The sequence below is a fragment of the Camelina sativa genome, chromosome 19, assembly GCF_030686135.1.
Source record: "Camelina sativa cultivar CO46 ecotype springtype chromosome 19, ASM3068613v1".
NCBI lineage: Eukaryota > Viridiplantae > Streptophyta > Magnoliopsida > Brassicales > Brassicaceae > Camelina > Camelina sativa.
Window position 1 is genome coordinate 9,610,860 of NC_141898.1, and position 25,524 is coordinate 9,636,383.

The 25,524-nt window shown below is 35.0% G+C and overlaps 2 protein-coding genes and 1 long non-coding RNA gene across 7 annotated transcripts; 1 reads left to right on the forward strand and 2 right to left on the reverse strand.

Annotated features, from left to right (window-relative positions):
* Positions 1 to 3,483: 3,483 nt before the first annotated feature.
* On the reverse strand, positions 3,484 to 4,891 carry LOC147920363 (uncharacterized). The gene is made up of 2 exons (XR_015590454.1): positions 4,791 to 4,891; positions 3,484 to 4,059 (listed from the first exon to the last, which is right to left on the reverse strand). It is a non-coding gene; the product is annotated as an uncharacterized LOC147920363 (long non-coding RNA).
* Positions 4,892 to 5,679: 788 nt separating this feature from the next.
* LOC104767651 (pre-mRNA-processing protein 40B) lies at positions 5,680 to 15,165 on the reverse strand. Of its 5 annotated transcripts, none has more exons than XR_015590704.1 (29): positions 15,040 to 15,141; positions 14,523 to 14,629; positions 14,010 to 14,078; positions 13,596 to 13,925; positions 13,374 to 13,514; positions 13,212 to 13,288; positions 12,274 to 12,343; positions 11,609 to 11,661; positions 11,449 to 11,506; positions 11,038 to 11,354; positions 10,864 to 10,933; positions 10,659 to 10,778; positions 10,514 to 10,582; positions 10,359 to 10,436; positions 10,092 to 10,178; positions 9,946 to 9,980; positions 9,730 to 9,831; positions 9,283 to 9,363; positions 9,108 to 9,200; positions 8,991 to 9,044; positions 8,788 to 8,904; positions 8,604 to 8,702; positions 8,246 to 8,293; positions 8,085 to 8,177; positions 7,766 to 7,873; positions 7,602 to 7,666; positions 6,924 to 7,017; positions 6,399 to 6,680; positions 5,680 to 6,031 (listed from the first exon to the last, which is right to left on the reverse strand). XR_015590704.1 is itself a non-coding variant. In XM_087500863.1 (29 exons), the coding sequence occupies exons 2-29, from the start codon at positions 14,553 to 14,555 to the stop codon at positions 5,915 to 5,917; spliced, it is 2,964 nt and encodes a 987-aa protein (XP_087356989.1). In that variant the 5' UTR covers positions 14,556 to 14,629; positions 15,040 to 15,165; the 3' UTR covers positions 5,680 to 5,914. The 5 variants fall into 5 exon arrangements, 4 of the variants coding, with proteins under 4 accessions (XP_087356989.1, XP_087356992.1, XP_087356991.1 ...); XM_087500863.1 differs by having other exon boundaries at positions 9,730 to 9,835; positions 15,040 to 15,165; XM_087500866.1 differs by lacking the exons at positions 11,449 to 11,506; positions 11,609 to 11,661; positions 12,274 to 12,343; ... (4 more) ...; positions 14,523 to 14,629; positions 15,040 to 15,141 and having other exon boundaries at positions 9,730 to 9,835; positions 10,659 to 10,774; positions 11,038 to 11,116.
* A 135-nt stretch (positions 15,166 to 15,300) lies between these two features.
* LOC104765838 (tubulin alpha-2 chain-like) lies at positions 15,301 to 17,739 on the forward strand. The gene is made up of 4 exons (XM_010489609.3): positions 15,301 to 15,744; positions 16,115 to 16,349; positions 16,460 to 16,830; positions 16,928 to 17,739. Exons 1-4 carry the CDS (start codon positions 15,652 to 15,654, stop codon positions 17,582 to 17,584), a joined length of 1,356 nt encoding a protein of 451 aa, XP_010487911.1. The 5' UTR covers positions 15,301 to 15,651; the 3' UTR covers positions 17,585 to 17,739.
* The last annotated feature ends 7,785 nt before the right edge of the window (positions 17,740 to 25,524 follow it).

The following is a 25,524-nucleotide window of genomic DNA, read 5'->3' on the forward strand; positions in this document are numbered from 1 at the left end:
TCTCAACAGTTGCAAAATTTCGATCCAACAATTGTGTTCTTCGTCACACCCCGAGATTTCCATATTGGCATCCGTTAGTTTTCACATCTTTTTGGTTTACACCTCTTTGTTTATATAAAGTTGCAATGTTTTGATCCAACAATTGTTTTTCTAGTCGTACCCCTAACTTTCAATGTTTGCACTTGTTAGTTTTCCCACCTTTTTGTTTTACACATTTTTGTTTCACACCTTTTTGTTTTCACACCTCTTTGTTTTTATATATATATATACAGATTTTTATACACTTTGAAAAGAAATTTTGTTCTTTGAGTGTTATTAATGATCTCACTATTTGTTAATGATCTCAAAAGTTGCAAAGTTTTGATCCAACAATTGTGTTTCTTCGTCGCACCCCCAATTTTCCATGTTGACACCCGTTAGTTTTCACACCTTTTTATTTTGCACCTCTTTGTTTATACAAAGTTGCAATGTTTTGATCCGGCAATTGTGTTTCTTCGTTGTACCTCTAACTTTCAATGTTTGCACTTGTTAGTTTTCCCACATTTTTGTTTCACACCTCTTTGTTTTTATAAAGTTGCAATGTTTTAATCCAACAATTGTGTTTTTTCGTCGTACCCTTAGCTTTCAATGTTTGCACTTGTTAGTTTTCGCACATTTTTGTTTTGACACCTCTTTGTTTATATATATATATATATATATATATACAGATTTTTATGGATTTTGAAAAGAAATTTTGTTCTTTAAGTATTATTAATGATCTCACCCTTTGTTAATGATCTCCAAAGTTGCAAAGTTTCGATCCAACAGTTGTGTTTCTTGATCACACCCCCAGCTTTCCATGTTGACACCCGTTAGTTTTCACACCTTTTTGTTTTACACCTCTTTGTTTATATAAAGTTGCAATGTTTTGATCCAACGATTGTGTTTCTTCGTCGTACCCCTAACTTTCAATGTTTGCAATTATTAGTTTTCACCAGTGTTCTAAAATGCACCCTACGCGGGTGCCTAGGTGGCGGTTACACGCTATGCGGTGACCAAACGTCTCGAATTTTAGCTATACGATACTTTAGGCGGTTTTAAATAATTCGGATGCCTAATAGCGTTTAGGCGGACATTATGCGGTCTAGGCGGACGCCTGTACGGATTCTAGGCGGTGTATTGACTAAAATAGTAAAAAATACTGTAATTAATTATTCTTTAAAATAATATTTTTGTTTCAAATAAATATTATAATTAGCATCTAAAGTCTAAACTTATGAAATTTAATTTGGTTCCAAAGTAAGTATAAACTTACATTTTGTCAATTTTACAAGTTTTTGAATGGATTATGTTTTTTTTTGTTTAAAATGTGAGATTATTATAGATTCTAAACTATTTTGATAGATATGAGTTAATTGAATATAATATTTGATACTATCTTTTTGTTTTATGTTTTTCTAAAATTAAAGTGTATAAGTTTTCATCCTATATATATATGTAAATATTATTTTTAAATATATATAAAATATATAATCCGCCTAGATTCCTCTTAGGCACCCGCATATACGGCTAGGCGCTAGGCGTTTGTCCACCGCGTAGCAAGCGCATAGCGCGTTTTAGAACACTGGTTTTCACACATTTTCGTTTCACACATTTTTGTTTCACATCTCTTTCTTTTCACACCTCTTTGTTTTTATATATATACAGATTTTTCTGAAATTAGAAAAGCGTTTTTGTTCTTTGAGTATTATATTATTAATGATCTCACCCTTTGTTAATGATCTCAAAAGTTGCAAAATTTCGATCCAACAATTGTGTTTGCACACCTTTTTGTTTTACACCTCTTTGTTTATATAAAGTTGCAATATTTTGATCCAACAATTGTGTTTTTTCGTCGTACACCCTAGCTTTCAATGTTTGCAATTTTTAGGTTTCGCACCTTTTTGTTTCACACATTTTTGTTTCACACCTCTTTGTTTTCACACCGCTTTGTTTTTATATATATACAGATTTTTATGGACTTTGAAAAGAGTTTTTGTTCCTAGATTATTATTAATGATCTCACTCTTTGTTAATGATGTCAAGAGTTGCAAAGTTTCGATCCAATAATTGTGTTTCTTCGTCGCACCTCCAACTTTCAATGTTGGCACCCGTTAGTTTTCACACCTTTTTGTTTTACACTTCTTTGTTTATATAAAGTTGCAATGTTTTGATCCAACAATTGTGTTTCTTCGTCGTACCCCTTGCTTTCAATGTTTGCACTTGTTAGTTTTCGCACCTTTTTGTTTCACACCTCTTTGTTTTCACAGCTTTTTGTTTTTGTATATATACAGATTTTTATGGACTTTGAAAAAAGTTTTTGTTATTTGAGTATTATTAATGATCTCACTCTATGTTAATGATCTCAAAAGTTGCAAAGTTTCGATCCAACAATTGTGTTTCTTCGTTGCACCCCCAGTTTTCCATGTTGGCACCTGTTAGTTTTCACACCTTTTTGTTTTACACCTCTTTGTTTATATAAAGTTGCAATGTTTTGATCCAACAATTGTATTTCTTCATCGTACCCCTAGTTTTCAATGTTTGCACTTGTTAGTTTTCGCAACTTTTTGTTTTACATACTTTTGTTTCACACCTCTTTGTTTTCACACCTTTTTGTTTTTATATATATACAGATTTTTATGGACTTTGAAAAGAGTTTTTGTTCTTTGAGTATTGTTTCACACCTCCAAATTTTAAAAATTATGAGTATTATTTTCTTTTAATTTATTAATCAACATGATTCACTCATCTTCGTTAAAATTAGGATTGTTTGATTTATTGATTCCTTCATCTAACTTTTGTTTGGTTTCGTTTTCCATTTATACACGCATCGATCATCTCTTCCAAGTATTAATCTAGGTAATTGATTGTGATTTCTAATTTTTCATAGATTTATCTTTTTAGTCAATTTGGTTGGTTGCAGCTATGAGCTCTTTGTCCCTGATTCTCTTATTAGTTTTTTTTATAAATTTCGATTGAATAATGATTTTTTTTTTATGTGCATATATTGATTATCTGAGTATGATTCAGTAAACCCAGATTTATATACCTTTAGCTTTATTCTCTTATTGTCACTAAATCGATTTTTCATTTTTATATATACAACAAATATTTTATTTAACTAATTTGGTTGATTAATCTTATTCATTATTTATGACTTTTATAATATACAGTTAAAGAATTACCATAAATTTTTCACTCGAAATATGAAATTAATAATATTAGTCATTTCAAGTTTTTACTTTTCCGTGCGGTAACGCATGGACCGACATCCTAGTAAAATAATAATAACTACCCATTATTTTAGGAAATCGTTTGTAGTAGTTTTCATAATAATTGGGCTATTAAATATATAAAGTGTAGATTTGTAAATTAATTTGATTTTCTTTTATATTTTGAAATATTTCAGAAAACGGCAAATCAATTTAATGCAATTAAATAAAAAATCAATTTTATACAATTAAATAAAATAAAAAATAATAATAACTACCCATTAATTTAGGAAATCGTTTTTAGTAGTTTCCATACTAATTAGGCTATTAAATATAAATTTTAGACCTTTTTTTTTTTGCCAACAACTTACAAGATCAGCTCAAATGAGCCAATTAGTAGGAAAAACGTTTACATAGGTAGTTTGTTGCGACTCTACTCTAGCACGACGCACCAGCTTGTCTACCATACCATTCTGTGAACGGGGGATCAAGACCAAAGAGAATGACAGGAATTCTTCCTTATCCGCTTCAATCTCGTCTAAATATGTCTTGAAAGCGGGCCACTCAGTGGGCGAAGACATCATCTTCACCAGGTCGGAACAGTCCGTGAGAAAAACAACATTCTCATTATCCGCTCCAATCATACATCTCATTGCCCAAAGAAAAGGTTCCACTTCTGCATGAAGGGGTGATAAACTCCAGCGTAGGTTAGATGCACCCATAGTGGGAGATTCCCCCTCAGGGGAAATGCAATACCAACCTCTGCCAGTAAATTGATCGGTCCCTTTTCCAAGATCCATCCACATAACAACGATATCCAGTGACTGATCTGCGATTCACAGAGATAATGTTAACCTCATTTGATTTTGTTTTATATTTTGAGATATTTCAGAAAACGGCAAATCAATTTAATACAATTAAATAAAAATAAATCATCATTTACTTTAGATTTTAGAAAATAAAAGTTATACTAATTAATTATGATTAGTATAAATAGAAAGAATAAAACCAAAATTTTATATATGTAAACTAATTTAGTGAGATTATATAATCCAATTTAATATGAGTCATTAACAATAAATCAAAAAATATTTTTAATAAAAACCCGAAATTATATATATATTTTTGGTAGGAAAATTATATATATATATATATATATATAAATTTATTGTGATTACAAATTATTTGATTATATATTAGTAAAAAATAATTATATAATTTTTGATTTACCATTTGCGCAAACTAAGGAAATATGTTATATTAGCGTGAAGTATTAAATTTTGATATTTGAATTGATACCAACATTATACGTTTAATTCTTATAATCACTCAAATAATAATATCCATTAATTATTATGATATAACAGCTAAGGATATGCGATCACCAAGAAACCTATATAATCCATTAGATATAACACACATTGTCATAGTAAATAAAAAACACTTGATCCATATGAATGGATAATAATACATTCAAAAAATTCGGTAGAGCTATTTATTTTACATAATAGGTCATTCATAAAATTAAAAATATTCTTTAAACTATATCCAAAAGATTACCATATGAGAATTTCGGGTAGCGAGACGAAATTTAAAAATTTGGATAACTATATCTATGTAGTTTTTTGGTGAATCTCGCGGATTTCACGGCGAGCTTTTCAAAATAAACAAAACATATATTATCTAATTTTTCAGATATATATTATCTAATATATAATATTAAAATCTTATAATAATTTGTAATAGATATGACATAATTATCTAATATATAATATTAAAATCTTATGATAATTTGTAATAGATATGACATAATTATCAAAATTTAAGTGTCCTGAAACCTTATTTGTATTTATGTTTAAAATTATTTATTATTAATATTAATTAATTTCAGCTTGAAATATATTTTATAAATTAGAGAAAATAATTTATTGAGCAAATGGAGTTATTTACTATTTGGGTTACGAAGAATAGATTTTTACGGGTAAAGAAAATATTTATATCCGTTAGGGAGACATGGCAATGGAGACATAGTTTAGACTTATTTTCTGAAATTAATCAGGCACATACGTGGAAGTTCGAATCTAGTAAAGTTTAAAGCAAATTAGTTTGATCGGTTCCCAGAAATCTTCACCATTTTCAATCCTTGTTTCTATTAAAATATATATATTTTTTAAGATAGTAGTAAAGAAAACAATTAGACCATCCACTTTACATTTTTCTCTCATAATTTCTTTCTCTTTTAGTATTAACAAAAAAATTTCGAGTTCCTTAAAATACAAAGATCATTCCTAATCCTACAAGTTCTTGGGAATTGGACTACTAGTAGAAAAATATTCAATTAGTTTGGAAAACGAAACATAAAATGTCCAAAATCACATCGTTATAGAAGACCTTTATGAAATGAATGGGTTATATAAGGGGTTACTTTATATGTAATTTTAGTATCAAATTTTCAACACATAATATGATAAATTTAACAAAAAATGGTAACACAAGAATTAAAAAAATAAGTGAAATCACCTACTAACCCGTTCCTCATTAGTCATTTACGTTAAAGCTGGAGCTTATCATAATGGTGGTAACAAAAAAGTTTCTGATGAGAACGGTTTCAAAAACCTCAAATCCAAGAAAATTCGAAGCCTAAGCATCTCCAAACATGGGAGTACGATTAGGTGTAAAGATTATCAATACCTACCACATTCTCCATCTTCAAGCTCCTCTTCCTTTGTTTTCTCACTCTCTTCCTCTTTTCTACGCCGCTTTTCCCTGCCTTCATCCCCTGCTTCAGGGACCAAACCTCGCTGCAGGTTCAAGAAAACTCCGAGGTTAAAAAGCTTGACACAAACCATATGAAGCTAAATCATTTGTGTGTTTATAACTACGTTCAAGAGATCAAAAATGTGTTAACAGTAAAAGACATGTTTACGTCAAATAGTTTTGGACCCGATTCAAGACAGATTTTCAAATAGAAGCAGCATTTCTGAAACCAAACCAAATACTAAGCTGATTGTCACTGAGAGAGATATCGAATAATACTATGCCACAGTCTACTCTATAGGTTTCTCGTCTGTTAAAACCTGGACAAAAATATTAATCTATACTACGGTTATTTTCTATTTGTACGCATCTTTCCCTTGAGAATATGGAGACCAACGTGATTTAATGTACCTGTTGTCTAGATTTCTTGTGGCCACCACCAGCTTTATGGGATTCTTTGAGATGGTCTGTGTTATTTTCCTTCACACTAGGATGTCTTTCTCGATGTCTGTTATGGCTATCTCTTCCTGATCTTCTACGTTCTCTTCCATGGGGTTCATTCATATCATGGTTGTGATTATCAGCTGCACCTTTCTTATGATGATCCTCACTGTCTCTTTCTCGGACTCTGTCCCTTTCTCTTCCGTATTTATCTTTCCCCTTGTCATGTTCCTCTCTCACATCCTCAGGTACCTGTAGTAATATAACATCCTGTGAGCTTTTGCGGACATGCCATCAGTATGTAATATTAAAATTATTTATAGCCAAAAGTTGAAGTATTTTAGTACGCAATAATGATACCGTAAAGTTTCTCTCACAGTCTGCAATTGACTCCAATAGATTGACACACTAAACGAAGTATTATGAAAGTTCCACCGAAAAAGTTTAAATACTAGACTCGAGCAGACTGTTTCATAAACATAAATCCACCAATACCTTCTTGTTCTGTTTGATCCTTTTTGATTTCTCTTTGAGGTGTAATACATAATCTTCGAATGTATGCTTCCGAAAGTTCTCATCGCCAATAGCACTACATATACAGAAGTATTAAACAATAGACAATAACCATACTAGAAAGGACACAATTTCCCATGAATTAAGAAGAAGGATGTGAAATCTATAAAGCCAACAGCTAAGTCCTCTGGTAAAAAGCCTTGAGACAAAATAAAAGCAAAGGCTGAGGAAGAAGAGTGGTCATAAATTGTATAAACCCAGAGGATTCAATTCCTAACATTAAGCAAAAGACCAACATTTGGCAACATTAAAACAGCCTGAACTACGAAATCAGGTGAAAATTGCATTACAGCCATTTCGGCAAAATCTACTTTCAAAAAGCACAAACCCCTAAGCAGAGTAAAATAGTCATTTGAATCATAAAAGGGCCCGTAAGGAAAGAATACGTGTTTGGTCGTTGGTGCAACATCGACATAAGAACCATATTTGAAAGCATTGATTTTCTATTTGGACAACAAGACAATTTGGTGATAGAGTTAAGAAAGGCATATGAGGACGGAAGTTAGAACTTTGAAGACTTAATAATATAGCAGACGAAGAGGAACCAGTCATGACACCTTTAACTTGAGCATGAAGAGTTAGAATAAATGAAAAACGTACCGGCATCTTTCACTACCTTCAACGAGATGCTTTGATTCCTCCCAGGATGAAGAGGCAGTTATATCCTGCACCAAAACAAATAATCAAAGACAAGCAACACCACCACCCAAAAGCTCACCCATCACATAACCATTATATAAGATCAAACCAAATAAATTCAACACCTTAAAGGAGCGAAGCATATCCATTAATTTTTCAGTCTGCCGTGTCTGTTTTCTGGCTTCTTTTTCTTCCTTCTCCTTTGCCCTTTCCAGCAAATCATCAAAAACTAACTGAGAAGCATCACCAAAACAAATAGTTTTCAGTTATATTCAATTGAGACATTCAAAGTTTCAATAAAAGAATATGCTAGCACTACAGTGACTAGTGAACTCAGCTTTACTGTGCTTAAACTAGTTTCTGTGTTAAGAAGCAAGAAGACTGCGTAACTTCACACAACATCTGGAAATGAAAAATTAAAAGTCAAGGCAAAGATCTACAGACCTTTAGTTTAAGGTCCGAAATAGGCGGGACACTGATATCCTCGGAAATTGAGACCTTAAACTCATCAAATGTTGATCCACCGGATAATGTTACCTGGAAATAAATCGAGATTATTAATAACAAACAAAATCCATAAATGCTTGCAGAAATAAATCAAGTACCTTTCTCAACTTCAATACATCCTTTATCTGAGACTTGAGCTCGTGGTACTGTGAAGACACGTAAAATATGTAACAAGTGATTAATTCAGGAACTAAGGGACATAAAAAATAAATAAACAAGCAAGATAAGCAGGAAATGGAAACAGAAAACCCTACTACTCATAAACCTAGCAAAGATGCTACCAGAACTACGTTTTGCGGTCATAGCTACCAGAGCTACTTAATAAAACAAATTACTATCTTTTAAGTAGGAAAAAGTCTAGAGACCGCATAGCAGTTTGCTCATCATGTAACAGATAACAGTCACTTTCATAATATTTTTGGAAAATGAACAAGACTATTGAGAAGAATCTAGTACCTTTCTTTTCAAATCCTCAACAGCGTCTTCAAATAAGTCTTTCGGAGTAGCTCCAGATGAATTCGACGTAATTGCTGAATATACTGGTAAATCTTTGACCTGAGATGTAGGATTCATTTTGTATCAAAACCACTAGTTCAATACTTACAATGGAATTATTACTCTAGGTAACACAATTTTTTACCTTCACTAAATAATCACGCCAACTGGTATTGGCAGTAAGCTCTCCTGTTCCAATATGTTCATCTATCAGCCCACGGAACTCATCACGATGCTTTCGCTCTGCTTTTTTGAGTTCCTCCTGTTGTCATGAATAACAGATATAATGACATAATGTCCAATATAGCAAACTAATATATGTCAAATAAAGGCCTGATACTGAAGTACCTTCTGTATCTTCTGTCTCTCCTCTTCTTCCCTCTCCAGATCACGCAGATACTCCTGTACAACAATTAAAATTAGCCAAGTGTGGAATGGGAAGTAGTTCTTTATCGATGAAATAACCTGAAAGATTTCCAGCTGATCAATTTTCTCAAGGCGCGAACATCGTTCATCCACTTCTAGTCGGTCCTGAACTTTGCGCCATTGACTATTAGGCTTCAGACCGAAAATATGGAGTCAGAATGAATTAGCACAACATATCGTGGAACATAAAAAAATAAAGAAGAGGGACAATAACCTTGATGAAATTGCAAGATTCCAAAAATCTTCTGTATTCAATTATGTTCCGCTTGCGATCCTCAAGAGCTTTCACCCGCTCCTAATAAAATTAACCACATTAAGAACAACAGAACCCAAATTAAAAAAAAAAAAAAAAACTGCCAAAAGAGTATAATGCATCATCGCAAGTCTAAAGAGTATAAACACATGTACTATATGAAATTCAAGTTTCAAGAGAAGATACACACATGTATATAATTAAAAATGTACAGATATGGAGTTTCAAATGAATGATAGAGTTAGAAGAATTAAGAAAATGTCTCCAGTGATCCCTACAAGAAAATATTTCCAGTGGAAAACTAATGTCAAAAGTACATGCATACTAACAAAAAAGAGATGAGAGAAACAATAATGTGGTCACTTTTCAAACAACACAAGAGTCATTAATATATACACCCTTTAATACCTTCTCCTTTAGCTCATTGACATGATCTTCAAAAATATTACGACGGTCTTTTTCTCTTTCAAGAGCTTTGAAACGCTCATCGTCTTCAAACATTGTCACAGCCTTGCTGGATTAAAAAGGAAAATCATATCACAAAAGAAATTGCACTATAAGAATTCTATTTCTCAAAGAGGAGAAAAAAACGAATTGTAATCAGAATTATTCTGGAGAGCAAACCTCCACCGAGTAGAAGGGGAAAGCTCCACACATTCCTTGTAAAAACATCAATGTCCAAAATAACGGTAAATGGCATGCAGGTGAATTTCCGTACTCCAAAATATCTTACAAATGAATTATTATGCAGCAGCAGATGTGCAACTTACCTCTAACATCCTTTTAAATTCATCATACCGTTTTCTCTGTCTGGCTAGCCTTTCCTCTTCAGCTGATCTTTTCATTTGAAGTAAGAACTGAATCAGCAAAAAACAGACCAACAAAACACAATTAACATCTATGAACAAATGTACCACTTAAGCATCATTGTTCAAACCTGGAGAAGAATGTGACCACTATATCTAAACATCTAAAAAGTCTTAAATTTTCTTCTGATAATCTTGCTAGTTTTAGGGTATGCGATAGAAAGAGGTAACCTCATTGAAGGCTTGTTTCCGCTCTCCAAGAGTCCTCAGCACACCGTATCTTCTGTCATTAATAATTTCTCTCATGGCCTGCGATAGAAACCATCTGAAACTTTAGACACATGCTCAAAGAGTGAAAGAACAGCTAATAGCAAAAGTTGTACCACCTGTTCCCATGCCCAGTCAGATCCAACATTGGCAGATTTCAAAAGTGATTTGAATACATCCCCAGGTTCCTATAACATAAAGTAAAATAGATTTATGCAAACAGATAAGACTAAAGCTATGCTCGTGACATAAAACCAACCATACCAATTTATTGTCACAAGAAAAATTCTCTTGAAGAATTTGTTTTTCTTCCGGTTGGCTCTCAACTCTCTCACTTTCCACCATATGTTTTTGGCTTTCGTTTGGTGCAGTCCCACTACCTTCCTAGAGAGCAGATGAACAATTATGATAAGCGGATACAAAAGAAATGCATGCGAACAAAAAATGTTCACCGCTTAGCTTCAAATACATTTGTGTTTTTGGCTGACATGTCATCTGAATCTCCACTGATCCCGACTGAAATTTCATCCTTCTGAACCCTGTAAAGATAGTAAATAGAAACTTATTTAGGTCGAGATTCTCACAACTAAAACAAAATAGCGTCAAAGAGAAAGGGAGATAAAATTGCTACAACTGTCAGTACAATGTAGCAGCAGAAGTTTTCGTCACGGTGACAGAAGGACCATCAGTTTCTGCAATATCACACAATAGTGATGTTTTATCTGCAGTCATTTGAACTCCATCAACATTTTCGACTGGAGAAGAACTTCCAGGAACTGAAGCTGGCTGCTTCAAATCAGAAGAAAGAGCTAGGTTCTCACTGACATCATAGGTTGACGTTTGGCTTGGTAGACTAGTAGGAACTGCAGTCGATGCAGTATCAGAGCGAGACAGCACCTTAGAAGCATCAATAATGCCTTCAGCATGAGGCCCTTGAACAGATGCTTGTTCACGCGCAATCTAGCAAGAAGATTTAAAATTTACACAATGGAAAACGCAGAAATTAGAACACAGAATTACATAAGGGAAGACAATTATTTGTCTCAAGAGAAACCTTCATCTCTTCAGGCATTGTCCATGTTGATTGTTTGGTAATCTTATTGTAATAATACCTGCAATCATATGAAAGATACAACATCAGCAGCTACAGACAGAGATTTTTATTTTTCATCAATAGTATGTTAATCTAAAAAAAACATAAGTTGCACACTCACTTTCTTCCATCAGGACTTGAATGTTCTTTCCAGTCCGTTCTTGCATCTGCTCTCTGTATCAGCGAATACACATTCTATACATTAACTATACTACTCATACGTTTTTGGTTTATCATTGCTTCAGATCACAAAATTACAAAGGAAGAAAGAATAATGGTCCCGTTCACCAGCACATAACATAAAATTGGATATTAGCCACAAAAAACAGTTGTTCTTGCTGAAAATATCTGAACTTCAAAATTAACAGAAACTGAAAGATATCCTTCTGTATGACTTCATCTAGGGTAAGAAAATATCTAGATGAAGCATGAACTATATCCTAAATCCCTTTCAGCAGAAGATGAGCAAATGTAAGAAATCCACAGCATTTCATTGCTGTCACTTTTGTGTAACATAGCACCTATATCACACAAGCTTGCACCATTGGAAATTCCAGATATAAGCTCATATTTACGTTCATATTAAAGAAAACAACACGTCCAGCTCAAACTAAGGTACAATGGCCACTAGTAAGTAATAAATGGAATGACATGGCACAAGACAGCTTTGAAAATCCGAATGAGGAGATCATTTTCTGAAACTACATTTCTCCAGCTAACAGAACTTCGGGAGATTTAAAAGGCCACAAATACATACATAAACAGATAAGATCCAAAATAACTCACCTCAAAAAGAGTCATCAACTCAACAGGCTTCTCCCAAGTGGACCGCTTTGTCCTCTTGTTGAAAAAATATCTACAACAAGAAGAAAAAAAATGTCATAAACCATATACTCTTACACCTGGAAACATGGAGCTATTATAAATTCATTTTACAAATTATATGATGAGAACAAAATGTGCCATATGGTTGGGGTTGGGAAATACACAATGGTTGCAAAAGATGCAGGACAGTGAATCATCAGGAAACAGAAACAGAACATAGTATTACAAACATCAAACACGTTAGCTGCAGCAAAAATAGAAATAAACCCGGATGCCCAGACAAAAGATAAGTGATTTCAGCACATCAAACTCATAAATATCACAGATGTCATGATTATGGTTGCTTCAACTAAAACTTGAGCTTGATATTTGATAATAAGCCACCAGTTCAATATTTTCATGCTAAGTCCAGACAGAAGAACAACTAAGAAAATTATTATCAAAATTTGACAGAATTCATGTAAAAGAAAGCAAGAGAAAAGATCACTGAGTGAACAGACCACATAACATTATATTTAACAGGGCTGACAATTTTATTAAACAAGATTTTACCGAAATCAAAGCATCAAAAATACATTACTAAGAAACATTAACAAAACAGTAAAAAACCTCCTCAAAGAACAAAAACAATTCCATAAATCCAATAATAAAGAAACTATCATTTGCATTAGTCAATGATGTGATCTCCTCATTCTACACAATGGTATATATAGAAACTACTACAAAAGCTATCAAAAATATTCCAGAGTTCGTCTTGCACAACCTAATTGGGTGCTTCCAAATTCCGAGCGGTTCATCTCTTTACAATGTTTATAATTTAGCTTAACATCATATGTGAGAAACGCAAGCAAAACAATTAAAACAGGATAAATAAAAGTCACAGAACTTATAATTCTTACTTCCTTCCATCCGGAGAGATATGCTCAACCCAATCTGTTAGAGCCTCTTGAGAAGGTATAGATTGAAAAAGAGCTGCCTTCAAGTCACAAAAATATATATAGATTAGTATTGCAACCGCAAACAGTCCAGAAGGTAGTTGCAAAAAGCGACATGGTATAAACCTTTGGTTGTTCAAATGTTGGATTCATGATAGAAGATTGTGCAGTTGTCTGGCTGATAGATGCTCTCTGTTGTGCCTGACTATGACTGATTGGTCCAGTGACTTGGGTTGGTGCCCTCGAACCTTCGTAAGATGTTGCACTCTGTTTGGTTGGTTCACAGAGTTAGAAACTCAAGATTTAGTTTGTGTTAATATAAATACAAAAATATCTTCCTTCCTTTACCGGATAAGAAAAGAGTGCCCTAGGCCCACCAAATCCAGGCATACTAGTATCTGGAGTTTGTACATAAGGCGGAGGCATGGAGGCACCAGAAGCAATTGACACATTTGGCTGTGAAATTAGAGATGGGGGTCCAAGTGGCACAGGTTGCACCTGATTTAATTGGCTAGGTCTTTCAAGAGAATGGTGCATTGATTGTAATAACTGAGGTGCATAAGATTGAGGTGGATATCCAATGTTCATCATTGTGCCACCTCTGCCTCCAGATTGAAAGTTATGAGAAGACAATCGAGTAACTTGCTCAGGATGTGGAGCTTGCATGGTAGGACGAAACTGGCATAAAAAATATACAAAACACATGTTTAGGGTTGAGCTGACATATAGTCTTCATATATACATGTAAGACATAAACATTACCTGAAAGTTCATAGATGGAGCAAAGCCTCGGGGTGGTTCTAAGGAAATCGCATTAGGACGCTGGAATGGCTTTCCAAAATAAAAACAAGATGCTAATTAGATGTAAAATTCAAAAAAAACTTCATATAAGAATAAAAATGGTGGGCTAAATCAGAAAAGATGGGAACCCGCAGAAATATAGTGCACATTTAAAGGCTAATGTTATAGAAGTCGCTCTTTAATTTCTTATCCACACAATGAAAAGAAAAATCATTATGAAAACATGCTCACAACTCTGTTAATCCATGAGGAAAAACACCAATTAAAGGCACCATGAATACTCAATATGTCAAAATGAATATCCTAAAATACCAAATATCATAATTCAAATGTCTTGAGGCATTTAGAAATTAAACCAAAGCCAGTGGCCTCAAGGTAGACAGGGTAAAAGAGTATTGGAATAAAGGGGTCGCAAAATAGAACAGATAAAGGACAAAAATAGTGCCCACACTCAGTAGTTAATTTTATGCCTACCTGAATGCCAGGATACTGAGGGTTATTGGCCATCTTCCAACAGTATTAGCCTCAGTGCCACCAGGGGAAGATCCACCAAAAGAAAAAAATGGGAAAAAACACTAGACCTGTATCACAACCACAAAAACAGGAAAGATGACGTGAATTAATCTGATCATGCTGTCTAACTTAATCAACCCATAACATGAGGATAAATGATCGAAAATGATCCACTGATCAATCAGAAGCTTAAAGATTCCAACTCTAGGTTTCACACTTGCAGATTACATGGAAATTACAACTAGACTACACGGAAATGAGACTAGAAACTAGCTCATTCAATCAATTTCTACCCCAGAAGACACGGAATTTTCAAGAAAACGATAACAAAACCCTAATCAGAACAATAGAATTGAGGAAATATCCCAAAACGTCGAACAGTTCTCAGTTGCTTTTAGTCAATCTTAGAATTCGGATACAAGCCCAAAGCAACGACTATAGTTTCCGGCGAAGAGAAGGAAGAATCGAAGAAAATTACCACTCGCCGGCGAGGAGAAGTCGATGAAGAAGAAGTTGAAACTCACAGTTCAGAGCCAACACGACGGTACTGCGCTTCACCCCTATTAAAATGATTAAAATCATAAAACATATATACTGTATGTATAAAAAAAAAAGGTCAATTTGGTGTCTTCAACTGGGCTTACCAACCCGCGAGTTTAGGCCCAAATACCTGCCAAGTTTCAATTCTGAGTTCGGTTATTTCATCCCGGTTTAGTGGTTTACGGCCACGAAGGGATATATCAAAAAATAGCATAGGCGGCAAATTTTGAAAATTAGAAGAAAACCAAAAACACAGCTCATAAAAAGCGTTACGCTGCCGACAAAAAAAAAAAATAAGCGTTAACGGTTTGAGATTGGCAGTTCTGAAGACACGTGTCATCCATCAACACCAGCTCACCCATCTCACGCCCTTCGTGGTCACCTAAAACGATGGGATCGTGTATAAATATCTACTGTATTATATTTTTTATCAAAGGGAACGACACACATCTCAAAACCAGATCTAGATCTATTTTTCTCCAAGGAAGGCGTCTTCGCAAACGCCTCCGATTCTTTCTTTTTCTTCGTCGTCTTCTTCGATTTAGCGAAAATGAGGGAGTGCATTTCAATCCACATTGGTCAAGCTGGTATCCAGGTCGGAAACGCCTGTTGGGAGCTTTACTGCCTTGAACATGGCATCCAGGTTCATCTCCCTTCCTAATCTCTCTCTTCGTTTACATGTATCTGTTTAGATCTGCCTCGTAAATCAAAACTGCTCACTGGTTTCGTCAAATCTGAGATTTACATAATGTATATCGCTAGATCTTCGAATTATTTGACCGATCCCTCAGATCTGTAGTTATGGGAACCAGATCTTGCATTCCCGAGATATTTGATGAACGAGAATCTGTTTGATTTTGTTTATGTCATTTTAGATCTATCTATCGGTTGTTGTATGGCTTGGATCATGCTTTTCCGTAGTCATTTGATGAACGTTTGCGTATTTTTGTTGCGAAAATTCAGATCTGTATATGTGAATCTGTTATGACGTGAAATGTTTTGTGAATCTGTAGCCGGATGGCCAAATGCCAAGTGACAAGACTGTTGGCGGAGGGGATGATGCTTTCAACACCTTCTTCAGCGAGACTGGTGCAGGAAAGCATGTTCCTCGTGCCATCTTCGTTGATCTTGAGCCCACTGTGATTGACGAGGTCAGAACTGGTACATACCGTCAGCTTTTCCACCCTGAGCAACTCATCAGCGGCAAAGAGGATGCTGCTAACAACTTCGCCCGTGGGCATTACACCAGTAAATCCTCTTCTCTTGTTATTATTATTAATATGTATCCTCTGTTGGTCTCATATTTTTGATATGTAGTGTTATTGACTGTAATTGCTTTTGAATCTTTCTTGTCTCAGTTGGGAAGGAGATTGTTGATCTCTGTCTAGACCGTATTAGGAAGCTCGCTGACAACTGCACTGGTCTCCAAGGTTTCCTTGTTTTCAACGCTGTTGGTGGAGGAACTGGATCTGGTCTTGGATCTCTTCTCCTTGAGCGTCTCTCTGTTGACTATGGAAAAAAATCCAAACTGGGTTTCACTGTGTACCCTTCACCTCAGGTTTCAACATCTGTTGTTGAGCCATACAACAGTGTTCTTTCCACCCACTCACTCTTGGAACACACTGATGTCTCTATCCTCCTCGACAATGAAGCTATCTATGACATCTGCAGACGTTCCCTCGACATTGAGAGGCCTACCTACACTAACCTCAACCGTCTTGTCTCGCAGGTAGATATCGTACCTTCCCTTGGCATGCTCTCTACATTTGATATTTTTGTGTATATGCTCTTCTAAAGAGTTTTACTGTTGCCCTTTTTTCTTTCAGGTCATATCTTCCTTGACCACTTCTCTGAGGTTTGATGGTGCTTTGAACGTTGACATCACTGAGTTCCAGACTAACTTGGTTCCATACCCAAGAATTCACTTCATGCTTTCCTCCTACGCTCCTGTCATCTCAGCAGAGAAAGCCTTCCATGAGCAACTCTCTGTTGCTGAGATTACCAACACTGCTTTTGAGCCTTCTTCTATGATGGCCAAATGTGACCCTCGTCATGGTAAGTACATGGCTTGCTGTCTGATGTACAGAGGTGATGTCGTCCCCAAGGACGTGAATGCTGCTGTTGGCACCATCAAGACCAAGCGTACCATCCAGTTTGTTGACTGGTGTCCAACTGGATTCAAGTGTGGTATCAACTACCAGCCACCAACTGTTGTTCCCGGTGGTGATCTGGCCAAGGTTCAGAGAGCTGTGTGCATGATCTCCAACTCGACCAGTGTTGCTGAAGTCTTCTCCCGCATTGACCACAAGTTTGACCTGATGTATGCTAAGCGTGCATTTGTTCACTGGTACGTTGGTGAGGGTATGGAGGAAGGAGAGTTCTCTGAAGCTCGTGAGGATCTTGCTGCTTTGGAGAAAGACTATGAGGAGGTTGGTGCCGAGGGAGGTGATGATGAAGAAGATGATGAAGGCGAGGAGTACTAAGTGACTTCTACTTTGATACTGTTTGGGTTTGCTGTTGTGTGCTTGTGAAAGGCTTGAAACTATCTTGTACTTAAGTCTTACCTATCCGTCTGTTTTCTTTTGTCGTACTTGGTCATTGAACTTTATGTGGTATCCAATCTATCTTTGCTCTCCTATTCTTCTTTCCTTTGGTTTAGAGCTGTTTTGGAGGACATCCATTTCAGACAACATCGGTGAACACAACAGATAATATTAAGAAAATTATGAAGACGAAAAAAAGCAAGTAATAGTAAAAGAAATTTATCATTTAGTTCTTTCTTCACTTTGATGCATCTTGTAAAATTGGTTAGTGATCCGTTATGTCTTCATCCTCAAGTAGATCATATTGAATGCTAAATTCATTCAAAATATTTGATGCAGTATCTCTCCAGTCTACAAACGAAACATCTGGTAAAATCATTTTCTTGAATTGCAATAAAATCCTTGTCTATTTCACTTTGTTACAGTATGTTGTTATCGTTTTATACTTGAGATGTTTTAGCAAGTTGTGGTGAACTGTTTTCTTTAGCTCAAATTCTATAGCTTTTAGTTACACTATGAATAACTTTTTGGACTGTTAAAAAAAAATTAAAGAAGGAATTAACTCTTTGGAAAGTAAATAACATAAGATTTTAGAAGATATTTAAAAATTCTAGATACAATAAAAAACATATATATTTTTGTAAAACACCAAACAGTCAAACCTATAATCAAATTAATGAATAAGAGGACCCAATGCTCAATAATTGATGGGCTTTATTTATAAGGTAAGGTTATCTTCCTATTGATATACAAACATATTTAGTGGGCTTTGTGTATAGTCTCAAGCTCATATCTAGATAAATCATTATAAATAATCGAAAATATTAAATTCTCAACCTTCCAATTTATCTTAGCTTTTAGAGGGGTGTTAAACTTAACATTTTAAAGAATTTGGTAAGATTTTAATATTTTAGAATTTTAAAAAATTTAGGAGATGTTTAGGAAATTTGATTGTGTTTTAGGAGATTTGATTGTGTTTTAAATAGAGAATGAAATGTGATTCCATGAGATTTTATTAGTATATTTTGTGTGATTTTAAAATATTTTACAACAAAAAAAATGTGTAGCAAAATATTTTATTAATTATCGCTTATTTGTGAAGATGTAGGAGATGAAGACGTAAACAGATACCAAAACAGAGTAAGAAAAAATACATGTGATCTGATATTTCAATGGTTTTATCAAGACAAGAACAAAAACAGAGTAAGGAAAGAGAGATAGAGAGAGAAGTAAACGTGAGAGAGATAAACAAACATGAGAGAGAGAGAGGCAAATGTGAGAGATAGAAGCAAACATGAATGTGAGAAAAAAATAGAAACAAAGAAAAGCAAACTTGAATGTGACAAAAAAACAAAATAGAGGAATCAAAGTGTCGTGAATGAAAATAATCTTTAAAAAGTATAGTATTGCATCATGACCCCATATTCATAGCATCATTCCACATCCTTATAGTCTTTGCTCTCCAGGTATTAGCAAGCACTCTTTGTTGTTCTTGAGTACCACGAACTTGTTCTTCCTCATTATTCTCCTCGTCATTTCTTTGATCAAAATTATTTCTTCGAGAACATCTTCTTTTGGAAGGAAACAAATCGGAACAACATTCTTTACGGAGATAATAATGCAAACCAACACAAGCAATTACTAATTCTACTTGCGTCTTATATGGAAAGGGTGGTGCATATTTGAAAATGTGAAATCTTGACATGAAGATGCCAAAAATCCTCTATGTCACATTTTGCAAGCTAGAATGACGATTGTTGAACAACTCATTTGGATTTACAAGATCTTTCTCTTGTCCTCTAAATTCTTGGATATGATAGCGAGTACTTCGAATGGAGCTAAAAAATGTGTCGATTGGCAAATCCACAATCAACTAGGTAAAATTTTCCTGGAGTTTAAACCGCATAAAAATATAGGTGAGATAAATTGTAGGTAAAGACAATAATAATTAAGTTTTATACAAAGATAAGTGAGACATACCTTCAGGAACTATTATTTTTTTTGTGTTTCTTGTTAAATCATCCTGTAATACCTTTGCATTGTGAGCTGAACCTTCCCACCCGCTAAGAACATATGTAAATTCTAAATCAACATGCAACTAATACATTTTGCGATAATTGTCCTTTTCGATTACGATAGCTAGTCGTGTCTTGTTCTGGTATCATTGCAAGGAAATGAGTTCTATCAATAGCTCCCACTCAATCCTAAGAATAATAAAAACAAAATATTAGTCATATAGTTCTTTGAAATACTTGGAAACGAGAAAAAAATAGCATACCTTAAAATAAGGATAAATCGAGTGTTGTCTTTAATTTTTGTAGGAATTGAAAGTCCCAGCTTAGCCATAAAGCTTGGAGCAAGTGCTTTTCACGTTTTTAGAATTGTGTTAAAGCTTGTACTTATTGAGAATTTTGATCTCTCGAATCTATCTTCAGCTACAACGTATCTCGCATTCTGACCAACTATGAACAAAAATGTGGCAAGCATTTCTTCAATAGAAACATATGTTGTGTCAGTTAACTCCATCTTTAATTTTAGAATTGAGCATAGTTTCAGAAATGCTTCTAAATACATATGATATAGCTTTTGGAAATGCTCACGTTAGAGGGAGAAAAGAGAGAGCTTACTGAATAGAGATGGTGGTGGTTTGATACAAAGTAAGATACAAAGCTTCAGGTTCACCTGTGGAGAAGGTGGTTGGTGATCTGCAGAGATTGCCGGAGTTGATCTTTTATGATTGTGTTTTTTCTGTTTCTTTACAACAGCTAAGAACAGAGAAAACAACTCACGAAAACAGAGAGATAATAAAGTTTTGGGACAAATTCAGGGATGCCAAAGCCACGAGGTGCAGAGCCAGCGATTTCAAAGGAAAGAGTGAAAGGAGACAAGACAAGCTTGATTGAAAAATTGAGAATGTCTATGACTTGTTGTCCATAAAGAGTGGAGAATTGCTTGAACTGAGCATCACCGAACTGTGCCACATTCTGTATTAAACGACCTGGTCCTCTCGACATTGGAGACAAAGAAGAAAAATATAAGGAGTTTTTCTTGCTCTCTGGTTTTGGGTTAGACGATCTTTTTAATGAAATCCTTCAAAATTTTATCTTAAAAGGTATAATTTTAAGAGGAGTAATTTTCAACTAAAAGAAAAAAAATGTCTCCTAAAATGATTCAAAGTAGCATTCCAAAAAAAGTTGTGATATTTTGAATAACAAGAGATTTAAAGTTGGTTTTATAAACTATTGATTGAATAATAAGAGATTCTGAATTATTTTAAAGTTTTATATAAATCTTAGTTAAATAACATATAATTTTGTGAGAATTTTTAAAATCATCAATTGAATAACAAAATATTTTAAAAATACTTTAAAATCCCTTAAATGTTTTTTTTGTTAAAAAAATCCCTTAAATGTTAAGTTCAAACCCCCTCTTAATGTGATTAGAATGTACAAATGTTACTTACTTTAGAATTTATGATAATGAAATAATTATACTCCATATGGTTTCAAACTGTAATTTGTATTCCAGATTTTTAGTAGTTCAACTATAGTCTTTAATCATGCTAGTATACAAGATTTATTCTGAATTAACAAAAAAATAGCACATAAGTAGTTTAGTAAAGTAAAAATATTTTCTGTTTCAGAACATAGTTATATAAATGTGTGTTTCTGTTGTCTAAATAAAACCACTGATTTTCGTTGTCAACAATTACAACTACACATTCATCCTAATTCAAAACTTTTACACCACTAAAAAGTAAAAACCAAACATTGTTCTTATAGAATTTTTATCTGCTTTCAACGTTATACCGATTTTCAAAAGTAAAATAGTTTAAAATAAATTATAATAATTTTGTATGACAACGTAGAGTTGCATGCAAGCCTATCACATACAGCACGTATACTAGAAAAAAAGAGTTTAAGGGGGAGGTATTGGTTTAGGATTTAGAAAGAATTTTAATGATTTTATGTTCTTGCTGATTGTTAGAATCATAGATAATTGAAACTTAAAAATGAAAGATTCTAAGAGATTGTTTAGGAAGTTTTTTAAAATCTTGATGATTTGTTTTTTCTAATCTTGTAAAATCTTTCTATTTGATGAAAGAGTTTTCATGACTTTTGTTATGAAGGAAATGATATAAAATCCTAAACCAATAACATAAAATTTGAATTCATTAACAATCCAAGATTCTTTTGTTTTACTTGAATAACATAAAACTTTTAATGACTTTATAAAACTCTTAATCCAATAACACTAGATTTATCAAGATTTTAGATAACTTTTTACAAATCCACAACCAATAACACCAAATTTTTAAAGAGTTTTTAAAAGTCTTGATTGAATATCAACATATTTTACCTAACTTTTAAAGTCATTAAAATTCATTCTAAATCCTAAACCAATACCTCCCCTAAAACTAAAAAAAAGTCAATACTAAAGAAATGTATGGAAACAAGAAGACTTTTAATTAATCTTTTCATAAGGAGACTTGTATGGTCTGTATACTGTATATTAGTATTTGCTTAGGAAGTAGATGATCTAACAACTTGTGTCATTTGGTGTGATTTAAATAAATTAATATCAAAAGTATGTGGACATACAGCTGCGGCTCGACAGTGTCCTCACGATCCTCTCTGTAAGACAGATTGGTCATCTTAATCACTTGACTTCATTGTATCATCCAAACAGTTATTAACAACGCTGCCATGAATTATAAAATATACATTCAAAATTAAATAACGAAACCATAGTATCATATCATACATACGTGTGGGAACAGAGCAAAACGACAGAAGTTATTGTAGCAAAACGACAGGAAAGCTTTTGAATCTCTATTTAGTTAAGTTAAAAGTATTGAAATAAATAAAAAAAGAAGAAAGAAGGAATGAATATTATAAGCCAACTAAAATTGTTACGTGCTCCACTTCGAGGCCAGCTCATATCTCATCTCATCTTGAAGTAATGAACAGAGAGAGACCAGAAGAGACAGATAAAAGATTGCGTGAGGGATGGTCCATTGTATGCCTAACTAATCTGGACCCTCCTCTCCCGTATTATTTATCCAATGGGCAGCGATTAAGCTCTTGCGTCCACGTTGTTATTTTGTAATTTATTTTTATTTTTTGTCAACAAAAAATTAACTCAGACGAATCAATGAGAAGGAATATTGTTTATATATAGAACATTATGTAGAGATGTGCGCGCATAGCGTACCAACAGATCCGCTTTTATATTTGCATTTCTAGAAATTAAATATAAGGAAAAAGAAGAGAACTCCTCCCTGTCCATTTTGATATCGGCGAGATATGTCGAGAACGCCGGCCAGTTGTGTGGCGAAGACACCATCTTCACCAAATCAGAGCAGTCTGAATAGAACGCCACATTACGGTAATCATGTCCGATCATGCAACACATTGCCCAAATGAAAGCTTCGACTTCAGCATGTAAAGGGGAAAGACTCCGTCGAAAGTTAGTAGCTCCCATACTTGGCGTTGGATCCTGAGATTGGGTACAAAACCATCCGGCTCCTGCGAATGGATCGCCGAACTTCCAAGAGCCATCAACGAAGCAGCGATAGCCTGAAAAGAACATGGGTAGGGAATTGACTGGCCCCATAACCGAGAGTCGGCAACCGTTGGCTGGGCAGTTGAATCTGCATCTTCACCCTCCTCCTGAGCCTGCTGCCAGGACAATGCCTTACCTTCAGCTACCCGAATAACCACCTCTGGACGCTCAGTGGCGGTTTCAAAACCTTTGCATTACGCGTTTTCCATAAATACCACAAAATCCACGCGAAGGCTGACACATGGGATCCCGGGCTTTTGGGGTCCAAGAAATGATCCACATTAGCATACACAGACTCCACCGGAAAACAATGTGGTCCTACCGGTACCTGAGATAAAGTCCACACCTGACGCGCTGGTGGACAAAGGAACAGAGCATGATTAACTGTTTCCTCCTCGGCACCACAACGTGAACAACCCAAATCACACGCGATACCACGCCGCCGCAAGTTTCTTGAAACCGGAATACACCCAGAAAGCACTTGCCACATAAAGTGTTGGAGTTTTGGTGGACAACGAACCTTCCAAACACTAGCTAGGAGAGAGGTAATCTCTAGCCCGTCACCAAGCGCCTTAAAAGGCCTGGAGATCGTCATATGTGCCGCATGATGACCAGACTTAACCTTATACCGCCCATTCTTCGTAAAATGCCAACCAAGAGAATCCTCCTTTGGACAACTACCTAAAGGTAAAGCCCTTATCAACGCAACATCAACAGGATCAAAGTGCTCAGTAAGCACATCCATCCGCCACGAATTTGTATGCCAATCAATTAAGTGAGAAATTTTAAGAGAAGGGTCCTTAAACGGGCCCTTACTGAGAACTTGTCTCGGGGATTGAGCTGGTATCCAGGGGTCGGTCCATACAAAAATGGACTCTCCAGAGCCAACCCTTTTAATAAGTCCTTTATGTACCAGAGAGCGAGCTGAAACTATACTCCTCCACCCGTAAGAGGGAGAGTAAGAACTAATCGGTTCCATGAGATTCAAATTCCTATAATACCTACCTTTAAAATCCTGGCGAACAAAGAATCGGAAAAATCAATTAGCCTCCATAATTGTTTTGCCAACAAAGCCGAATTAAAATCATCAACATTCCGAAAACCTAAGCCGCCCAGTTGTTTGCTACAACATAGTTTCTCCCAAGCTAACCAATGCATACCACATGTCCTACCATCTGTACTCCACCAAAAATTCACCACAACACTGGTGAGTTTGGATGTAATTATTTTTGGTAGCCGAAAGCAAGACATCACAAACGTCGGGACCGCAGTTGTGATAGACTTAATCATCACCTCCTTTCCCCCTTTAGAAAGCAGTTTCGCCGACCAACCAGTCGTACGTCCCTGCATTCTTTCCTGGACAAACGAAAAGACCTTTGTTTTAGACCCACCTAAACTCTCCGGCAACCCTAGGTACGAGCCCATGCCTCCCAGATTTGTTATGCCAAGAATCCCCTAGATCTCCGTTTTTGTATCTTCAGCAACAGTATGACCAAACTGAATAGAAGATTTCACAAAATTGATTTGTTGACCCGAGGCAGTCTCATATTTCCGTAAAATACCCAAAATGACCTCACATTGTACTTTATCAACCTTACAAAAGAATAAACTATCATCCACAAATAATAGATGTGTGATTGGCGGGCATTGATTAGCCACCTTAATCCCTGTAACTAATTTATTCTCCTCCGCTTTCCGAATATTGGCAATTAAAGCTTATGTGCATAAGATAAACAAATAAGAAGATAGAGGGTCCCCTGTCGTAAACCCCTTTCCGGAATAATCAAACCATTAGGTTGACCATTCAGAAGAACTTTATACTCAACCGAGCTAACACAAAACATAATTCATCCAATCCATCTTTCATCAAAACCCATTTTGTGGAGTTACTTTTCAATAAACCCCCACTCCACCCGGTCATATGCCTTACTCATATCTGTTTTTATTGCCATAAACTTTCCTTTACATGACGGATTAGTCCGTAAACCGTGAAACATTTTCTGAGCAATCAGAATGTTATTTGAAATTAGGCGGCCAGAAACAAAAGCCGATTGAGTTTCCGAAATAAGCCTTGGTAAAATCGTCTTAAGCCGTTGACACATGATCTTTGAAATTATTTTATACCCCACATTACACAAACTAATTGGGTGCAGCTCTGTCATCCGGGTTGGCTTTGCCACCTTCGGAATGAGACAAATGTGTGTGGCATTTAAACCTCTATCAAACACTCCCTCCTCGAAAAAACCATTAACCAGCGAGACAAGGTCCCCTTTAACAACCTGCCACGCCTTTTGGTAAAACAAAGCAGTCATCCC